Here is a 21404-nt window from a genome sequence, read left to right as displayed (position 1 = left end):
GCGTTTCAGCTTGCTGACTGTATTTATCAAGCTATGTGTAATGTGATGTCTCTTCTGAATGAAAATCTCAGTGTTTATAAACAGTACTGATAACTAACAAAAGAAAGAGTGAACATCTATGTTACAACTTTCCCATTCTGATACAATTTTCTAAATATTTTTCCTGAGTATCCAGGTGTCTCCCTAAGACTGGGAAATAAAATTCTGGGACTGTGAACTGTAGATTTCATTTTTATTTCATTGTGGTCATATCTCTGCACTGTCTTAACATTAACATGTTGCAGCTGTACATTTCTGTAAAAAGAAAAAATCTTGAAAGAAGTTTCTTTGCTAAATCAGTGGTTTTGCCAAGAGGAAACGTTTCGTATAGTTTTGGCTCGGTAGAAATAATGACTGGGTTCTGTGCTTCTGACCTAGGAGTTATGAATGACAGTGCCTAGTTGAGCATATAACTAGCAGAAGGTTTGGCTCAGAAAGGTGGTGACATAGCTATTGTTTAATAATTTACCAGACTAATTCATAACATTGGACACAACTAGTGATATTGTTAAACTCAGATTTCCGTTACTTGCTGGTGAAATTGCTTTTGGCTGGTGCCAGCTTTAACCTCTTCAAAATCTTACTTTTAAATAAATGCCTAGATTAATGTGGAAGCAAACCAGTTGGATGGCCATTCCTGTAAGATGCTGAGTTCCTTAATTTCTTAGATTGCATGAGGACATGGCATGGAAGGACATACAACCATCCCTTCCCAGTCCCTCAATGCACCATTATAACAATTCCCACGGTCTGGTGGTTTAGGAAAGTTATTTACAGAACAGCCAGACATCAGTGTGTTTCTCAGAGGAGAAAGTAATACTGAATAGCAGTGGGCACAGGTGATTAGTCGATTAATCCATTTTGATCATGTGTGGTTTGGGGATTTTTTCTTGTATCCCCTAATATGTGTCTATGAATCTGAACAGTGCTGCTTAGATTGCAGTGGGCATCCCCAGAAAACCTTCCATGTTGTATCATAAGTAGCTATGCAGTTGGAGTAGCTCAGCCCTTTAAAAAGGTGGGGAGAAGGTCTTTTGGATGAAGAACTCAGGGGGGGCAGATCTGTAATTTGTTATCAATGTGTTGCATACACTGAAAAAATGAACATTAGTAACCTTATAGTCTTCTAACATTAATTTTTGTACAACTAATACTTGCAGCATTCAGTCCTGAAAATACTATAACTAACTGGAAAGCATTTCAGCATAAAAAAAAGTGCTAAACAAAGACAGTTGATTGTGAATTTGGTGACCTTACCCTCTTCCGTATAAGGAATGATCTGGGGTCCTACAGTAGCAGCCTTTTACACTGATAGTCTGAGCCACTTCAAAAACAGGTGAGGGAGTGAGAAAGAGGATTCCTTCTTGAAAACAAGGGATAAATTAGCACCCAGGAAGAGCTGTACCCAATTGCTGTGTCCTTTGAAGCACTGACCATGAGTCAGTGCTGCTAGCTGAGTCATTCTCCCTGCTCTCACGGTCAAGCTAGTACTACTGAGATAGTAACTGACAGCTGGAAAAGCAACTTCTGTTGGGGGAGTTGAAATTGCTGGTTTGTTTTCCTCTGGGACTTTGTTTCTAAGTTGGTAATGCAGGCTCTAGGGTTTTGCTTTGTTAGAATAAACCTGCTTATTTTTCAGTTTTATATTTATCTAGGGTATGAGTCAGTTCAGGTTAGGCTGGCGAGGACACAGTTTATTGCTTTTTTGGAAATAGTAGGTTCATGCAGGGTAATGTGTGTGCAGGCAGATTTCCAAGGGAACTTGAGAGGAGACTGGAAACCCCAATGATTCTGTGATACATGCTACCAGGTTTGTCAGGTCAGTGTGCAGGCTGATGTCTCCAGGTTCTCAGAAGAAACCTGCTCTAACAGAGATAGATCAGTACACTCTGATAAGGAAGACACAGTGGAGAAACAGCATGCTGTTTGAAGATCGCCCCCGATCATGACACCACTTTATACAAGTCAGGAGAAAGGGAATTCCCTCCCACTGCACACTCCTGTCCTGCATAGTCTGTAGTTTATATGGGTTCTTTTATGAAGAACAGCAAAAGAAATGTCTTCAAAGCATCAGATAGTGCAAAAAATTACCATATTTCTCAGGAAATTTTTATTCTGTATTGTTGTTGTAGGTTAGGATGGTTATTCAGCTGGCTTCCTGCCTGGTGTCCCACATCACTGCTACACCTTAAAGAGGCTGAGGACAAAATGCTAAAATGTAAGTCTTGTTTTTTAATAAGATTTATAGATATAACTAGTTCTTCTATAAATTTACATTAAATATAATCAAAGAAGTTTTTAAATATGGCCTTTACACTGTGATGAAATAAACAGGTTTAGAATTAGATTTTCATTGCTCCCTTATTTAGATATTTGATTGTAGGCTCCCTCCTTTGAAAGGGAGCTCCTATTTAAAACAGTGGTTTGCACAGAATGTACTTCATATTTTATCAATCGTGTCTAGCAACATAATTTTTTTTCCAACTCTTTCTTCAGGTATTGCAAGCACATACAGTAAACGATATGTGTATATATCTAATGGAAATAAAATATGGACCCTGACATTCTCTCCGGACCTTTCACATAAAACTCCACTTGTTCTTCTGCATGGATTTGGAGGAGGTGTTGGACTGTGGGCTCTCAATTTTGAAGATCTCTGTGAGAACAGGACCGTTCATGCTTTTGACCTCTTGGGATTTGGACATAGCAGTAGACCACACTTTGACACTGATGCTCAGGAAGCAGAAAATCAGTTTGTGGAATCCATAGAAGAATGGAGAAAGGAGGTGGGGTTAGAAAAAATGATTTTACTTGGACACAACCTAGGTGGATTCCTGGCTGCTGCTTACTCATTAAAATACCCATCAAGGTATGTGAAAATAAAGGAATAAAGGAATTCCTTTTCTGTATTTGACTAGTGATTTTAACACAGATTTTATTTAATCTGGCTCTTTATAGATTAAGTAAATGACAGTGCTGATTTAAAGAAACTTGAGACTGAATTTTAAGCCCAAAGTATTAATTGTATGGTTTGTTTCCAGGTGAATAGAAATAAGTAGATATGGTAAACATGCTTTTCTATGTACTTTTCTGTACCTCTTTGGTTTTGTTCAGTACCCCCTTGCCAGAAATAGCAAAGATTGTATTTATGGGTGAATGTTTTGTGACATTTCTGATCAAAAATATGTTTGTGAAGGGAAAATAGGCCTGTTTCTGCCAAACTTCCCATTATTATGGATAACATTGAAACTTCTGAACATAATTCCCCTAGGTAATTTATGCCAATATGCTAGCAGTCAGCCTGGTGCCAGCATGATGATGTAAAAATTATTTAGTAACTGTTTGATTTAAATTGTCTGTATGCCATTTCATATTTCTTCTTTGCAAAACAACCCAGCTGCAGGAATCCAGTAATTGTATTTCATCAGCATTTTCTCACCGCATTGTGGCCACAGCTAATCCATTTTTTTTCCCTTAAACTAATAATTTGTCTCTTTTTTTTTTTGATATAGTGTGGTTATATAGCCCCTGGTGAGCTAGGATTCCACCAACTGAGGTCATTCTGTATCAAGAAATGACATTGCTTTTGTTTAGATAGTCATAGTGGACTCCTGTGAAAAATTGTGAATGTAAGTTTAGCTTTCCACATCATATGGCAGATTCTGTATTATACAAACATATCTTATTCTTCTATATCCACACCGATTTATACCATATACATTTATTTGTCTCTCATTTGGAGATTTTTAAATAAATTCATACATTATTTTTTCCTAAAACACTTTGCCTCTTTCTTTCCAAGTGAACGACAGCTGGCATGTGCAGCTGGAAATGATGTGTGAAAGTAGGTGTGTGTCTAAATCCAGAACTGCAGTGAAGAAATGCAACTCTCTGCTCTAGTGTCCTTTTGGGCATAAAACAACTTTTCGCTAACTGTAGTTAGTTTCTTGTAGAGATCACTTACAGGTTCCTTACCCCTTTTTCTGAAGTATCTGTAAATGGTGCTGTTCTATCCCTGTGGGATGGGATATTGTTTCTGCCCCCTGCTGACTTACGTTGGAAGTGACACTTTGTTTTCATGCCTCACTGTGCTTATGTGGGGTTAATTAATTTGGGGGTGTTTCAGTTTGTGCTGTCACATTACTAATGTTTCTCTGAAATAAAACTAACACCATCAAATTAGCGAATTGACTAGTAGGATCTTAAGACCGCATTGAATGAAGTGATAAATATAGCACAGCTTTCAGCCAGATTATCTAACAATGCATTAGAGGCTTAAGAGATTCTGGATACATATTGTGAGGAAAGTAGATCTGTTTCTCCAAGCTTAGATGATCTGTTAATTTATTATGTTGCACCAAAGTCATTCATGAGACAACTGAGGCTACTAGTCCAAAAAGATTCTCATTTAGAATATTTCCAGGTGGTGATGGGTCATGATTTTCAAATACTGCAACTTCTGGACTACTACTTTTGGAGTGATTCTCAGGGTCAACTTCCCATTATCCTGGATTATGTTGTAGACTTGATTACCAAAAGGAGAAATGCCAAATAGGAAAGAAAGTATTAAGAAAGAAAACATGAAAAAAATCTTAACTCTGCACATGTGTTTGCTGTATTATGTTTAATGCCATAGTTTGTGCACAGAATGTGTGGCTGTCCTGGACGGCTCTTCATTGCTTGCAATCCTTAGCCTCTAATCTCTCCTGCTTGGTTTGTGTAGTTAAATTCTACCCAGTCCTCTCTTACCGTTGGTGTTTGCAGCTGTGTGCAAATGCGCTCATGGCTGAGCTGACAGCCAGGGAACATCTTTGTGAGCTTAATCCTTTTCAACCCCTCATTTCAAACACAGATTTTTGGTTTCCCAACTGATTATAGTCCAGAAATAGCCTTCAGAATCACCTCTGATATCATTTTAGGTGCTAAGAACTCTGCTGTATAAAATATTTAGTCTCATGTCTTTGAAAGAGAAGGAAGTCATGAAGAAGAAAGTAAAGATGATGAAGCTTGCATGGAAAATCACCTTAAATATGCAAAACTGTGGTTAACAGTCGCTTTTTCAGAAATTGTCAGTATCTAGGACAGTTAGAGTAGGTGTTATTATGGGATTAAACGGAAATGGACAATTCCAGTCTACCAAGATGAAATAGATTTTTTTATTTGAGGGGGTCTCGCAGCATGAACTGATTGATAGTTGCATCTGCTGGAGACTCCTACTATACTCTCTGTACTGAGGTTCCTTTGAGTAACAGTTTTATAAATTGTATCTCTGATGTTTCTTCCATGACCTAAAATCAATAAATTTAGAAAACATTTGCTAATTTTTCTCTGCCTCTCTCAGTTCAAATTTTACTTTGATAAGATGATTTTTCAGATAAATTGCATCTCTTCTTACAACAGAGATCTTAGATGACTTGAAAAGAAAGACTTTTAGCAAGTTTATTTAAATGAAACAGATGCAATTATCTTCTTTTCTCTCAAATTAAACTGCTCCTGCAAATAATATTGACTGAGCATATATATGAGGTGGTTTTTAAAAATAGAAACAAGACTGGCCTTTTTCTCATACGTGTATGACAGTGGGTATGTATTGAATACTGAGTTTCTCTTAATGACATAAGCTTCTGAGTTTCTGGTGTTCATACGTATGATTAGTTGCAATTCAATCTATCTCTAATTAGCAATTGAAAGCAAAACCGTTGATGAATCAGAAACCAGGAAGTAAGTCACTATGATATAAATGACTAAAACAGGTTGCATAGTCCACAGATAGCATATTTCCATCATACTCAGTCGAAGAAAAATTGATGTACTCTTAACCTCTGAACCTTTTTTGCCAACAGGGTCAAACATCTTATCTTAGTGGAGCCATGGGGTTTTCCAGAGAGGCCTGACAATGCTGAACATGAGAGACCAATTCCAATCTGGATCAAAGCACTAGGAGCTATATTGAGTCCATTTAATCCGTTAGCTGGACTGAGGATAGCAGGACCCTTTGGTGAGTTTTAGCTACTCTTAAATACCATTTCTGTTTTCGTTAAACATAACCATGGGGCAGATACCCCATTAAGATAAGCTTTGTTGCAAGCCCATATCACCCACAGAGAAAAGAGTTGGAGGAGAAGGTGGGAGGATTTGAACTCTTTAGGACAAGAGGGCAAGGTCTTTCTGTTAGAAATACTAGTATCATAGTTTATAGCAAGCTACATTATACTATTGTAAACTACAGTTATAGTGAGTCAGATTATGCAGACATCTGTTGGGGAAGCTGACAAAGAGGCATGAATGTGAAAAGGTTTTTTTTCTGTTTGCCTCCAGTCACAGTCCATTTAGTTTCCCTTCAACTGCAATTTGATGGCCAAACAGGATTTCCAAATTTGGTTAACATTAGAAGGCAGTCTCTCATAAACTCATTTGTCTTTGGCCTAGAGGAGTTACATTGAAATTGGGTTCTTTCCATTAGACATTTTCTTACTACTCTAGCAAATTTTGTGGGTCTCGTTGGTGTCCTGCATTACAGTGGCAGTCTATCCTTCATGTTTCTACATTTCTTCAGCAACACTGATGTTAGATAAACTGTATATACCCTAACACTAGGCTAGGTAGGGATGACCAAAAATACTGCAGTTTTAGTTGATGTGGGGAGTGGGGAGAAGGGTGTGATCAAATCGTCAATTCACCATATGTATTCCTTCTAGAGGGGAAAGAGGTTATCTGTGTATTACGCTCACTACTACAGGAGTATCTGCTGCAGAGGCTTCGAAAAAGATATCCTTCAGGCCCCTCACGTGTTAAAATTAACTCTCCTCTTCATCATTTTTAGTATTCAGACTAGTGACATTTGTAGGCTTCGTTTACATTTAAAGCATGTCCATTTCCTAAATATCTTTCTATAGAATATATATTTTAATATGCTGATCTATTTGATTGTTTTCAGGAGTGTGACAAAATTAGCTTTTCAGACAAGCAGCATGTTTTGTATGAACAGATTTTATTTTTTTTTAAAAGTAAAATGCTAATTCAGTTAACAAAATAGCCTGGAGCATACTGAGTGATGAGCACTGATTTAATGCCTTTTATCCAAGAACAAATGCATGCATAAATCAATCCATGTGGAAGAGTTCAAAGCTGAAGTTGTCTCCCTTAGCAAGGAAGTGCAGTCAAAACCATGTTGCAGAAACAGACCTTGTCTTGTCAAGGTATCCCCAACCTAGCCTCACTTACAAGTTGCTGTGGAGGGCACTAATTTTCAAAATTTTCCATCCATTTCTCATTCCACATGTTGAAAAAGTTTTCCGTCATCAAACTTAATGCACAATTCTTGACAGGTAAAGCATAGTTCTTAGAGAAGGGTGAGTTAAACACTGTGCTGCGAGGTAGACATCAAACCCAACCTGATGAAGGCACTGAACCAAACCCAGGTTTCCTTCTACGTGCACATGTGCTTAAGCTGCTGGGTAGGCATAGCTGCCTGATCCTCACTATAAAGTCAATTGCTCTTGGTCAAAGGTATGAGTTCGGCACTTAAATGTGAGCCAGGTTCTTTGGGCTATCACAATGGTATCACATGGATACCTAATGAGACCCGCAGGCAGATACTTAAACCTGGGAGGGAGACAGAATCAAGAGACATCCTTTTCTTTGAGTAGTTTCCAGTTAGTTGATTTGCATGTTTTCCTTCACTTAACTGAAACAGTCACCCAGGAGGCTCACAGTATAGGAGCTTCGGTGCTTAGGTTGGATTTCTGAATTCCATTCCTAGAGCTGAATGCCTAAAAATTTCTCAAGACAACAGTAATGTCAACTGTGATCGCACCCTTCTTGTGGAACTCAGAGTCTTCAATGTTAGTATTTCTTTTAGCATTGTTATGGTTTAACCCCAGCCAGCAACGAAGCATCACACAGCCCTTGCTCACTCTGTCCTGGTGCGATGGAGGAGAGAATCAGAAGGGTAAAAGTGAGAAAACTCATGGGTTGAGATAAAGACAATTGAATAAATAAAGCAAAAGTGACATGCACATGCAAAGCAAAACAAGGAATTCATTCACTACTTCCTATCAACAGGCAGGTGTTCAGCCATCTCCAGGAAAGCAGGGCCCCATCACATGTAACGGTGACTTGGGAAGACAAACACCATCACTCTGAATGTCCCCCCATTCCTTCTTCTTCCCCCAGCTTTGTATGCTGAGCATGACATCATACGGTATGGGATATCCCTTTGGTCAGCTGGGATCTGTCCCAGCTGTGTCCCCTCCCAACTTCCTGCGTACTCCCAGCCTGCTCACTAGTGGGGTGGGGTGAGAGGTGGAAAAGGCCTTGACTCTGTGCAAGCACTACTCAGCAATAACTGAAACATCCCTGTATTGTCAACACTGTTTTCAGTACAAATCCAAAACGTAGCCCCATACTAGCTACTGTAAAGAAAATGAACTCTATCCCAGCAAAAACAGCACAAATATTTCCATAGACACTATGGAAAACGTCAGCCAGACGATTGAGGATGTCTTCAGTTACAAGAAGGACAACATCACAAGAAGGAACCAGTGTGGTTTCATTACAAATTTTGTTCCAAGGTGCCTTGACTCCTTGTTTCATTTTCCCCTCTAAATTCCCAGGGAAGGAGAACAGTTTTGTGATTGGACCCACCGACAGAACATTTATCAAAACAGAAAGTGAGTTCTAAAATGTGGTAATTTTCAGTCCCCTAGTGATTGGAAATGGGGATGCTGTTGCCGCTATGCTGATAGCAGGGGAAGACACATAGTCTCTTTCTTCCAGGTACTCTTACTCCAAGCCAGCTATATCATTTGGGTTCAAAGAAAACCCCAAACAGACAGATAGAAAAAGATAGAAGTCCGGCAATTGAACTCTCTATAGAGAAAATACAAGCAGCAGAGCAAATTGCAGAATGTTTGCAAAATCTTCGCTTCAGGACTGAAATCGCTGTTTCATAATGGAATTATTTTCTCTTGCACTGTATTAGTTTTCTAAATTGGTTTAAAGCATACATAAAGGTGTGTTGCAATAGTCTAATCTCAAGGTTACAAAAGCATAGATCAGTGTTACAAGGTCTACATAAATAGTACCATGCCTTTGTGCAGAGACAGGTGGGAAGAAGTGACATCATCATAATTGCACATATTAACAACAGTATTTTCAATTGATAAACCCAAGTGGTAAACTGCGAGCCTAGCTCTTCAGGGATGAATAGTATTCTTAGTCTAAGATTAGCCTTTGGTGAGGCTCTTGTTCAAAGATCCATCTGGTCAACTTGAAGAGGCTTCTTCCTTGAAGAAGTGAGTCAGAATAGCAGCTTAACTTTAGAAAGGCTGAACTGGTCCCTGAAGGGACCCGCTTCTCTATTTTGGCTGTTAAGCGAGCATAGGGACAACAGCTTTCCTAGGTTAAATCTCTTAACTTACGAGAGTTCTTGTGCTTATACTCAATGTCAAGATTTCTACACCCGTTTTTCAGCATAGACTTCTGTTCTTTCCACTAAATACTAGTTAGATGAACTAGCTTTAGAAGATGACTGTTTTGTAAGAGGAGAGCACAGACTTATATCTAAGGAAGAAAAACAGCCCAACTTTTTCAGCAGTGCCTTCTGGTTCTGAAAGGTGGGATGCTTTTGGCCCACCCAGTGCTGCCAGAGCAAGGACAGTGTTGGTATCGTGTGAAACTAAACTGGTGGCAAGAAGATACGCTGCTCAGTCCTTTTGCTGGTCCCCTTTGCATGTTTCTTCTGTTGCTGCAGTGGCCCTTCTCAAACATTCCCCGTATGTATTCAGAGGGATTGAATTGCCCCTTTTCTGGTGCAGCATAAAATCCTTTAGATTATTTATGTTTCATTCCTGTTTGGTGTAATGCCATGTTTTCCTAAGACGTACAAGTGGTGAAACAAAACATTGGTTTAGAAGTCATCAAGTTTAGCCACAAGTTTCAAGGGAATGTGTTTGGAGGATTGTAATGAAAAGCATTAGGCAATCTGCTAAAGTCATCTATACTAATTCCTCCTCTAATAGTGTTTTCTGTTTTAACAGGATTAAGCCTTGTTCAGCGTTTAAGACCAGATTTCAAGCGAAAATATTCATCAATGTTTGATGATAACACTGTGGCTGAATATATCTATCACTGCAATGTACAGTCACCCAGGTGAGTATGAGTTTCCCAGTGTAAGTTTTGAAGTCTCTTTCATTTACTGAGAGTCTGTTACTCCCTCCAATGGCCATGGCAACAGTGTTTTTTTTAAAAAAATTGTAACATTTGTTGTATTAATTGAAGAAAAAGGTAGCATTTCACTTTTTCTGAATTCCAGAAACTGATAAATGTAAAAGCTATCCTAATTCTATATTTCTTCTAAACTACCTGTGTGGTAATTCTGAGAGAGTTTGGGCACTAATTTTTTAACAAAAAAATTGTTACAGTGGTTTAATTTGTAAAGAATTTCTTAAAAAACTTTAAAAATAAGGCATTTCATTCTTGTGTTATCACCAGTACTGTAAAAACAGAGGCTCTTTCTGTTGAAAATTACATGCAAACCTTGAAAACTTATTTTTCTTAATAGTAAAAAATTCCAGCCTCATGTACTATTGCACTTTGTGTGACCAAAATGCACAGATACTCCGATGTAGAGAACAGGCAGATCCAATGGAAACTTAATTGTTTTTACTCTTTTGAATGACTTGAAGTGGGGAAACAGCTTTCAAGAACATGACTATTCCTTACGGATGGGCAAAAAGGCCGATGCTGCAACGGATTCCACAAATGGATCAAGACATTCCTATCACTGTGGTCTATGGAGCGCGTTCATGTATAGATGGCAATTCTGGCAGCACTATCCAGTCTCTGAGACCAAATTCATATGTGAAGACAATAGTAAGTTGACTTTTAAAGCAGTTGTTTGTTTATTGTGTGGATTTGTTTAAATGGTATCTATGGTTTTTTATACCAACTGTGGAAATGTTGGCCCTTTGATTTAAAGCCTGGGGTAATAACTTGTAATTTCTGTAACAGAGAGAGAGATGACAAGTGTTAGAGCAGAGAAAACCTAGACAAAAGATTATTGAGTTCTCAGAGTAAGAAGGAAACCTACTGTAGCACTAGAAGCTGAATTAGATCTTTGGGCAAGGTCATTCTTCTGCTCTACAAAATAATTTGCTCTACAGGGTGCTAACAGAAATAGGTTTTGTGGTCACTGTAAGTATCTGGGGTTTTCTCTGTGTTTTAAACCACAGCAGCCCTGATACTTGCATATATGTATGACATAGTGAGGAGGCTATCATAAACTGTTCTAATCTGTCTATAATGCTTTTGTTTCTCTGATAAGAGAGTGGTTTGTACCTGGTGCTTAGGTTCTTGTAAGCGTCTTTAAGTCATTAAAAACTACTTAACGTTATCTTCCTAGCTAATACATTCTTGTTCAGAGGTATGGCATTATCACCTAAAATGTGTGTACTTGCAACCTGATGCGAATGTGCACACTACATTTTTTGTTGATTTCTATAAAAACAAACGAATTTAAAAGTATTCTTCACACACTGCACATCAGTCAGCCATGATAATTGAATATGCATATATGTACCAATGCTATGAGGTGCTAAAATGTTTGAATACACCAGCTGTCTTCTTATTGATGTCTAGATCTATCTGGACAGAAGTGTATAATATGTGATGATGATGGTATACTATAACGAGTCATTCAAATAAGATTTTATAATCTTGATATAGCTGACATCAGAGCTGGAACTCAAAGAAAAGACATTGTTATTGAACTGTTTACATGTGTTAAAGAGCACAAATATGTTTCATAAATGTTGACATCCAGACTGAAAGTGTTACTTAACTGCTTAACCTGAGACAAAGTTGTAACAAAAAGTCACTGTTAAGAAGTGTAGGATATATTGCTAGGATAAGCATTTACCATTCAGGCAGATTTTTCCATTCTGGTCAGTGGCTTTTAGAAGGGATTGTGGAAAAGTTTACTTCTGGGTTAAAATTTTGTCAAGCCAAGTAAGATTCTAAAAGGTAAATTGGAGTGATAGAAATTATAGGGACATGTAAAAAAACCGTAGGAGGGAAAGGGTTCTCATGAGTCTGAGGCTGAGACATGGACTGACAGTGCCATCCACAGAAGTTCTGGGGTTTTATTATGTGTGTTTATTTCGAATTAATTTTTACTTTGTGGGGTTTCTCAACATAATAACATAGCTGTACTTTTCTGGGCTTCAATTAGAGACTTAAGAGGGAGTATTTTAATGGAGGGAGGGGAAGAATAGATTTAAATACAAATTAACCTTTAACTACAAATTAACCTGATTATAAAATGGGAAGAAAATAGGTCAAGTATGTACACTATGGTGATGGCTTGCTTGTACCAGTTTTGGCAGAGAATGATAAATTTTAGAAAAAGGGTAACCACCCTGTGTGTGGTTACTTAAACCCTTAATTTTGTTACATAGTTGCTGTGAAATAGTCTAGGTCCCAAATGTGGGGTTTCCCCCCCAGAAATCGCATCGTTTGGTTTCCTGCTTAACACAGTCGTTAATTCGGAGGGTTGAAATCTGCTTCCACAAGTCTAGAAAATCCCCAGCAATTTAAGCTTCTGAATTCTTAATCATTTATCCTAGTACCTTCTTTAGTCTCTTCCATATCATTTTTATAATAAGAGAATACAAATGGTTTGATGCTCTCTGTAACGCAAACGCTTACAGAACTAAAGAGCAGCCTGGCAGAGCTATTTGAGTGGAGAACGAAGGGGATGAAGATGAATCAGAAGTTTGATACGTAAAGCACGTTCTCCTAAGTTTGCTTTCCAATGACTTGTGTCTGCTTGAATGGTGGTTTTTTTTCAACAAGGTGTGCAGTTGAACAAGTGGTAAGTTTTACCCTCTTTTCCTGTGTAGCAAAGTGCCTTCGACAGATGAAACAGGCTTTTGTTTTTCCTTACGTTTACAGTCCTTTCTGGCTGTATGATACCACCTCCTGGCAGCAATTGTGCTAACTGCATTAGCGCAGGCTGGGTGCAAGAGATCAGTTCCAGTTTTGAAATTTGTCTTTTCAAGTAATAATGTGTCAGGTAGTTAACGTGTAAAAGTCAGGTTCTTCACATATCCCAGTATTTATTTATTTGTTTATTACGTTCTTGTGATTTTGACTTGTTTCTTCACCTTTATCCTCTAGGCTATCCTTGGTGCAGGTCATTATGTATATGCTGATCAGCCTGAAGACTTCAATCAGAAAGTGAAAGATATCTGTGATTCTGTGGACTGACTGTCTTCTGTTCTTTAGCAAGTCATACTGTAAATAGCATTTAATAGCAATACTCTCTAGAAAATCATTAAAGAATGCAGAGCTACTGGAACAGGCTCTGTTTGCACACTGTTTCTTCTAAGAGCCATTTGCACAGTTAAACCACTTAGTGCCTTTTTGGGGGCGTATAGGGAGATTTGAAGCAAACTTTGTACAGCTTTGTTTGAGATTGGTTTTTAGATTATTGGCCTGTCATATATGTAATTACATATAACTTTTTAGACTGGAATTTTCTTCAAAATGTAATTGAATTTTGCACATGTTGAACTTCTAAAGATGCTGAATTCTCCACTAACACAGAGAACTGTATCGATATAGATACAATGTATAAAATGCAATTCGGTTTCTTTATAAGCATTCATATTTTTTAGTTGATGTTTCATAGCAAGAATATGAAAACACTTATACATTTTAATTTTGGAATCCAGAACTCCATATACCGTTTTTTAAGAGGGTGTGGTTTTTTTTCTTTATTGGAGTTATAACAAACAGCTTATGAAGCTGATTTTGGGAGAGGCACTGGGCCAAAATAATGAGCAGTGTCTGTCACTGAAATATGTGTGTCTCAAAGGAAGTGGGGCTCAATATTAGGAAATCTTTCTTCGGTTGAATTTCATTTCCATTTATCTCAAGGCATCTTTTTCCATCTGTGCAACTTTTATGGAAGGCTCAGTTTGTAAGAGTCGATGATGTCACCAGCACTCATGCTTCCATAAATATTTTGATGTGTAGATTTCAGTGATCTAAAATACAGAAGACGGCTTGTTAGTTACTCCATCTATTTTTAACACTTTACTGGAAGATTTGTCACTAGCCTAAACCTAGCAATTGTAGATAAGTTGACAGGATTTTGATTAGGGCTAGGGAATGGCCATCTGGAGCATAATTCCCTTTTTTTTAGGTACAAAACCTAGTCTGCTTTTTAGTCAAATTAGGGTGGAGGAGAGGCAGAGGGAAAATACTGATGTTCTCTACTTGGGAACTACAACAGGTTAGTGTATTTTAGTTAACATGCAGCCTCCTTATAGGAAGGATTATAACTGGAATGAACAATACCACTGTAACAATTATAATTATATGTTTTGGAGATTCTTTATATAATTATATATTTTAACTGAGTATTTCAATATCAGAGATAATCCAGTCTCTGCATCTTTTTGAAATTGTAGTGTGATATTAGTTCTTCACATTCTTAGTAAATTATATTAAGCAAAATACATTGTCACTTTAAAGCCAAATTATGTGGTGGTTTGTTTTTTAACAAGTTTACATAAAACTGTTGATCTTCTTTTGAATATTAAATTGACTACTGAAGAGTTCTTGATACTTTTATACATAGAGAATTTGAATTAATGATTGCACAGTCTTAAAGCTTGAGTGGAATTCTGTGCATTTTTTTCTCAAATTAAAGAATTGTTGCACATATTTATGATGTGGAAGGCAAAGATACCTAAAATATTCAGGAAATACTCCGATTATGTTCCCAGCCGAACATAATCTCTCTCTTTCTGAAGGAGATATTTATCTATATTGTGCTATGTAAACATCAAACAGTCTTGTGACTGCCTTGACTGGTAGCACTTAATATCTAACAAGCTAAAGATTTTAATCAAAATTAAATATTAAATTAAATTACTTTTTCAATTAGCACATGCCAGAATTTTTAAAGAAAATTTTTTGTTAATTGCTAAAATCTTGAGTTCAAAATGGAAAATCAGAGTATCAGTTATATTTTTGAATATAAGCTATAAATTATCAGTCATGCCACCATTTAGGTGGATGCCTTCGGTATGTATTTTTTCACCCTTTTCGGTGTGTTAATTTGCATTGATCAACTTAAACTGCTGTTTTAATTGTGTGTAAAAACCTAATGCAAAAATAGATTCTGAGTCTCCTTCAAATAACAAAAGATGAAACAAACTATTGGTATTTTCAGATAGCACTTACTGATGGGAACTCTAGATTCCACAGCAAAAGGTGGAAGTAGGGATAAAAATTGTGCACTGAATGTGAATATTGTTATAAATATCCCTTCCTTTTTCATCTTACTGTACTAACAAGACTTACTGCTTAAGTTTTGCACAATAAAAAATAATGTTAAATGTTATGTTTCATTAATGTTAAGACATGATGTTGCTTTTGTAAAAATTGTGTGTAATTAAGCCCTGGATATCAAGACTAATTAATAAGTTGAGCTAAACCATCCAGAATCATTAAAAATACAGTAATACTTATTTTCAAATGTTTCAATGTTCTTAGGTTTTCTTGTATGTATCTGAAACTGGTAAGCATTTGTCAGCAAGTAGCTGCAAGCTCAGAATGCTGATTGTATATACAAAGAAAATGTTTGTTGGTTATCTTCCAGGCAGTATTAGATATTGCTGTGAAGGTCAAGATGGAATTCTGAATGTCCTGTTGTGTGCAACATAACCCAATAAAGTTACTTTAATAAACATCATAAGGGGTGCTGAACAGAAAATGAATGGCACATACTGAAAAGACTTGGGAGCTAGACCTTTTGTGAGCAATTACTGTCTAGGAATAAGCTCAATTTCTCCAGAAGTTCTGTTCCAGTGTGATGACCAGTTGCTTAAATGCACTGCGGTGAGCACTGAACGCTGATGGTGCTATTTTTATTACAGCGCTATAAAATAAGGCAAGAATCACAAGCATAAAGGGACCCAAAGATCTGTCCTGTCCTAGCATCCAAATGAAGACAGTTGTGTACCAGAGTCTAGGGCCTAACAAAAAGAATCCAAAATATTAATAAAAATCAAGATTAACTGTCTAAGTCTCCAGGACTCGCTATTCTTTTTGAGGTGGTTGTGATAAAATTTTATGAAAGTAACTTAGTAATATTTTGTTTGCATGGCTGAGTTCATCTTGTTACTTATTGAACCCTGCCAGATTAGATTTTAGTTCTGAAAAACTGATTTTCAGAGAAGTAATTTATTGATAAGACTCTATAATAAAACATTGACAACCATCACAAGAAATCCCCGTTTGTATCTGATTGTGAGATGGAAATGGAGAATGTGAATTCGTAGGCATTAAGCTTGGAAAAATGGGCCCAAGGAGGAGAAATGCTGTCATCTGGTTTTACTGGGATCAAACCAGAGCTGGCATTTCTTTTTAAACCCTATCTTTTTAAGGTTTCTACAACTGTTTCTGCTGAACTGATGTGACAGTCTCTGTCTGAAACGCTCTCTGTGGTCCATTGTGGTTCCTCAATTTCCCAGCCCTTACAGATAACAGTTGTTCAGCTTTTTGACTGGGAGTAAGACAAGGTTAAATAATACAATAAAAACATCTGGAATCAATGTATGGGCAGACATATTCAGGAGTGCCTGTCTTGCTAGTATTCATTAAAATGTGACCCTCCAGAAGCCTAAGGCTAATAGTCAACTGCTGTTTAAATGGGTCTCCTCCATGTATCTGTCATTTTGTTGGGTTCTTTTACATTGGCCAGTTCACTGTCAGCCCACCCTGCAACATTTAAGCATGGTGGCGCACCCAAGTTGTCAGAAGCCTTCATCTGGGGGTTTGTTTTGTAGGAAACACAAGTGAAACTTGTCAAAGGGTAAGTCACTAAAGGTAACTGGAGAGAGACACATTTTAGTGGGACTAGTGAGATCAGATCAGGACATGGGTGTGTGCAGCAGCTGCTTTCTGGTATTAGTGGCAGTAGATGAAAATGGATGGAGACTTCAGGTTTTCAGGCAGGTGATGGATGGGCCAGTGCACAGAGCGGAGGCACGTAACCGGAATGGCAGCGTACACTGCAAGGAACAGTAAGAGCTAAAGGTGAATGATGCGGCTGAAAACAAAATTCAGCTGAAGAGTGGGGAGGGGCATGAATGTTTGCTTCAAGAGCTTGTTCAGCTCTGGGTGAGGATAAGAGAAGTGGTGAGGGAAAGGCTCAGGGGTGCCTAGAGCATAGAGAGCAAGGGGTGGCATGCGAGGAGAGAGGGGAACCTGGCTGACGTGCCTGGGGGAGGTGTGACCACCTGGGCTAGAGCAGGAGGTAGCCTGCTGCCAAAGGAGTGCCTGCAAGGAGATGGCAAAGCCCCAGGCAGCCTGCATCTGTAATCCAGCTAAGTGCTAAACTGAAGTATCTTCTCGTATAACTAATTCCTCATTGCCTCTCTAAAACACTGAATCTTTGTCTTAATGATAGCTTTCTCTCTGGGTGCTGGAACTAGACAGCAAGCTAGCATTTCTGTCTCCGAGCTCCCTTCTCTTCAGTTTTACTTGGTCTAGCTAAAGCTGCTGCACAGTAACAGGGCTTACTGAGGTAAGGCAGATGCCTGCTGCACCAGCTAGAGGGAGTCTGGCCAGAGAGCTGGGATCTATGCTATGTAGGGTGCTGTAAAGTTTTGGTATCCCTACTTTCGACTAAAGCTTGTCCTCTGCAAGTGCTATTTCCCAAGCTGGACACAGTTGCCTCAGACTGGTACTTGGATGGGAAACATCTAAAGAGTGGCTGTCTCCTCCAGCGCTCGGGAAATCATGAGAAACGGGGTTCTCACAAGTCAAAAATGAGCTGATGGTGAAGCATGAGGTAGGGGGAACCTACCTGAGGTGAGATGAAAAATCAAGATGTATAACAAGACTTGTCACTAAAGATCATAAATCCATCTTTAATGAGAGGAGTGGAGGGCCTTGGCTGTATTCCAGTTTGCCTCATCGCATTTCAATCACAGGAATATTCCACTTTAAGATTTGGACGTGGTCAATAGAATATAGAAATATAAAATATGGAAATATTTGCCATGTATATTTTAAAAATATACACATGTAACAAGAACATACTGCACTGAAATTTAGACACTTGGATATGTACATAATCTGCAATAGTAATTAGCAGCAAGGTGAAAGTGGTGACAACACTGAAAGTTAGGTGTTTACTTGTATTTTATGCTTCACTTGTAGAGGAAAGCTAGCAAGCTGAAACAGCTTGTTTTGGAAAGCAGGGTGAGGGCTGTGAGGTGGAGTGTGACCCCAAATGCACGCTAGGAAGTAGATGTGCTTTGAAAACGAACTAGTGCAAAAGCAGAATTTCCATATATTTACAGGTCTATTTCTGCACTCTTGAATTCACCTACTTGATGTGTAAATGACTGGAGCTGTGTGTGGAGCAAGGTGAGGCTATCACTTCCTTTGTAGCTTCATGATATTTAAATGCTTGCCTGATATCCAGCAGCCTTTTTGCTTTGACTTTATTTAAAGATATTTGCATTCACTCAGAGCTCAAACTTAAAACGGAGGCTAAACAGCTCAGTGGATGCAAATCCCCCAGCTAGAACACCACTCTGAAAAGGGGATTATTGCTCACATTTACCCGAGGTTCATATTCTCCTCGGCGCCTGCCAGGAGTGAGATCGATCTCCTTCAGCTCATCCTGCTGGATGCTGAGGCCCTGTGTTTGACCACGTGCCAGTGGCTGGTTTTGCTTCGTGAGTGCCCCCAGTAGATGGTTTGATAAATACAGCGTTAAGGAAAATAACCACCCTGGAACACTCCACTTAGCAAGGGTGTGCAGGTGAAAGGAAGAATCCGGTAGTAGGGTCATGCATGGGGGAGAAGGACCAGCACGCGGTGACTCCTGAGAGCAGTGTGATGGTGAGCCCCATCCCGCCCTTGGCTCTGGCTTGTTTTCAGGCTTGCAGGCCCCGAGCGCTGTGCCGCTGTCAGCTCTGCTTGCTGCACGCTCCCAACTCACAATTTAATTCCCTGCATCCAGCTGCCTGAGCCACAGGACGAACCCTTTGAGCCTCTTGGGCATCTTAAACACCTCTGTCCAAGCAATCCACTGGCAGTTAGCCCGCTCACAGCTGAAGTCTTCAGAAATATGAGGCTGTTTCTACAAAGAAAATTTGCAGGGTAATAGTGGATACAGGTAAGGCACAGAGAAAGCCGAGGGGATAACCTGCTGGCTGACTCATCCCCCTGCACTGACTCCTGACCAGCGTTTAGCCCCTCTCTGTGCCCTGCAAGAGGCCTGGCATGCAGCAGGTCCCCCACTCGGGAACGCCTCTCCCCAACCACAAATCCTCATGCTTTTCTTGATGGAGATCTCCCCAGAGTGGGTAACTCTATTCTGCACAGGCAGGATCAGACCATGCTGGGACTTTGTGCATCACCCCAAAGCAGCTTCCAGGCTGTGTGGCACCTGCCATGGTTCCTGCCAGAAAATGCCTGAGTCGGTACCTACCGCAAGTTAGGGTCATGCCTTGTTCATAGAAAACAAGACTTCAGGTGTGCCACAGAGGCAGTTGTCACCAAAATGTTTCTTAAACTATTTTATTTTTTTTAACTACTGGCAGATTTCAGCAGTAGTTTGGGGGACAACAGTTATTAACCACACAGCAGTGTTTGCCTATTGTAGAATGGCTATAGATTTGTTTTTACAGGGGATCTAAAAATGCTGAAGGGTTAGTGGGAAGCTGTGTTTATTTTTTTTCCTGACAATATCCAGAGACAGATGAAAATCCAGCCAGGTGAATGAATCCAACCTCTCATTGAGTCACATCTCTAATTAATAGGCAAATGATTACAAAAGTATTTCCCCTGGCTCCTTCACTGCAAGCCAGCTCCCAGCTGGGGCTCTGTGTCCCCACCACCCCAATATCTCCACGCCTGCACCACTGGCCACGCAGGGGGATGGCAGGATCAGGGAGGGAAGGGGAGACTCTTGCCTCTTTCCCTCCATCAGTTGGGAAGCAGAGGTTCTTGCCTCCTTTCCTCCATCAATTCTGTGCAGACCCCACTAAAGAGGAGATGGTGCTCACGAACCACCCCGGCACTTCCTCCGGGCTCCTGCTTCTGCATGGTGCTGCCTTGAAGGAAAGAGTTGCACTGCAGTTTCTTCTTCCACACCTATAGGCATGGGCAGGGGTGAAATAGGAATTTCATCTATTTGATTCACCCTTTTCATACGGGAAAGGGAGGGTTGTGGAAGGGGTGAGTGCAGTGTGGTCCCATTAACGTAGACCTCTGTAGTACTGCAACATTGTTTTATTTATCCAAATGTCTTTTCAGAGGGCAGAAATGAAACCCATGCAGAAAGACTAGACATTGGAAGGAGGAGGGGGAGCACAAATGAACCTCCTCTGTTATTACAAACCGGCCTCAGAATGAGAATAAATGGTGATAAGAGGAAAAATAACTGCGACAGAATTATTAAATAAGGGGCAACTTTTAAAGTGGCTCCAGTCTGGCTTCTAATTTTGTTCCTGTAATTTGATTGTGGGTTTAAATGGGACTGCTTAGACATTAGCTACTTGATCTGCGAGCAGCAGCAGGTAAGCAGTGCAGAAGTATGCGCCGGGGCATGGCTACGGGCACGCTTTGCCAGGGCTGGGCAGGCGCTGCAGCCTGCCAACCTGCTGAGGGGGAGAGCTGCCGCTGTCCTGGGCTGCAGGGCTGGGGCCAAGCTGCCTTTGTTTCAGTGAACCTCTGACGGGCAGGTGTCGAGACCCCGAGAGATGGGGAGACGGTGGGGGCTGTGTGGGATGTGGGGTATGGGTGAGGCAGCCAGGATCCCCTGGCCTGTGCCAGCCTCATCTCTCCATACACCCTGCTTGCTCCGGGAGGTGCAGCAGCCCATCGCTGGCCGTGCCCTAGGAAAAGTGGTGGCAGCTTTACTGCTGCTTAGCTGGATTTCCCCAGAAAATTTTGTAGTTGGTTTGCATGTGTGCATGCACGGGTGTAACAAAAAGGAGCTCGAAGAAAAAACAATGCTATACAAAACAAGAACAGAATTCATCATCGAGATAATATTGACCTATTAGTTCAAAAAAATAAAGGTATGGCTGCAGAAACCCGTTAGGCACCAGCAGCGTGGGCCAAGCGCAAGGTTATCTCCAGGCTCCGTTGCAGCATGCCGCCACTGCATGTCACTGTTAGGACAGAGCGACTCAGGAAGAGCTGGCTGAGGTTTGTGCAGCTCTGGTGGGGACAGACCCCGCTGTCCCCGAGAGAGGGACCACCCCTGTGGAGATGGGCTGTGGGGACCCAACACCCAAGGCCCGTTGCCCTGGGGGGGGCAAAGCAGC

At 39.9% G+C, this 21404-nt stretch overlaps 1 protein-coding gene across 2 annotated transcripts in view; it reads left to right on the top strand.

The window, feature by feature from the left end:
• Positions 1 to 15808, top strand: part of ABHD5 (abhydrolase domain containing 5, lysophosphatidic acid acyltransferase) — a 30624-nt gene extending 14816 nt beyond the window's left edge. Inside the window, exons 2-8 of one of the 2 annotated variants that reach the window (XM_074839513.1) lie at positions 2172 to 2257; positions 2536 to 2908; positions 5883 to 6037; positions 8655 to 8711; positions 10080 to 10191; positions 10728 to 10914; positions 13219 to 15808. In XM_074839513.1, coding sequence (XP_074695614.1) covers positions 2172 to 2257; positions 2536 to 2908; positions 5883 to 6037; positions 8655 to 8711; positions 10080 to 10191; positions 10728 to 10914; positions 13219 to 13308 — 1060 coding nt within the window. In that variant the 3' untranslated portion in view covers positions 13309 to 15808. The remainder of the gene's footprint in view (positions 1 to 2171; positions 2258 to 2535; positions 2909 to 5882; positions 6038 to 8654; positions 8712 to 10079; positions 10192 to 10727; positions 10915 to 13218) is intronic. The other variant, XM_074839522.1, reaches the window with a different exon arrangement.
• Positions 15809 to 21404: the final 5596 nt, after the last annotated feature.

The sequence above is a fragment of the Strix aluco genome, chromosome 1 (genome assembly GCF_031877795.1).
Source record: "Strix aluco isolate bStrAlu1 chromosome 1, bStrAlu1.hap1, whole genome shotgun sequence".
Taxonomy (NCBI): domain Eukaryota; kingdom Metazoa; phylum Chordata; class Aves; order Strigiformes; family Strigidae; genus Strix; species Strix aluco.
Note: the sequence above shows the minus strand (reverse complement) of the source record. Positions and strands in the feature narration are given on the sequence as shown.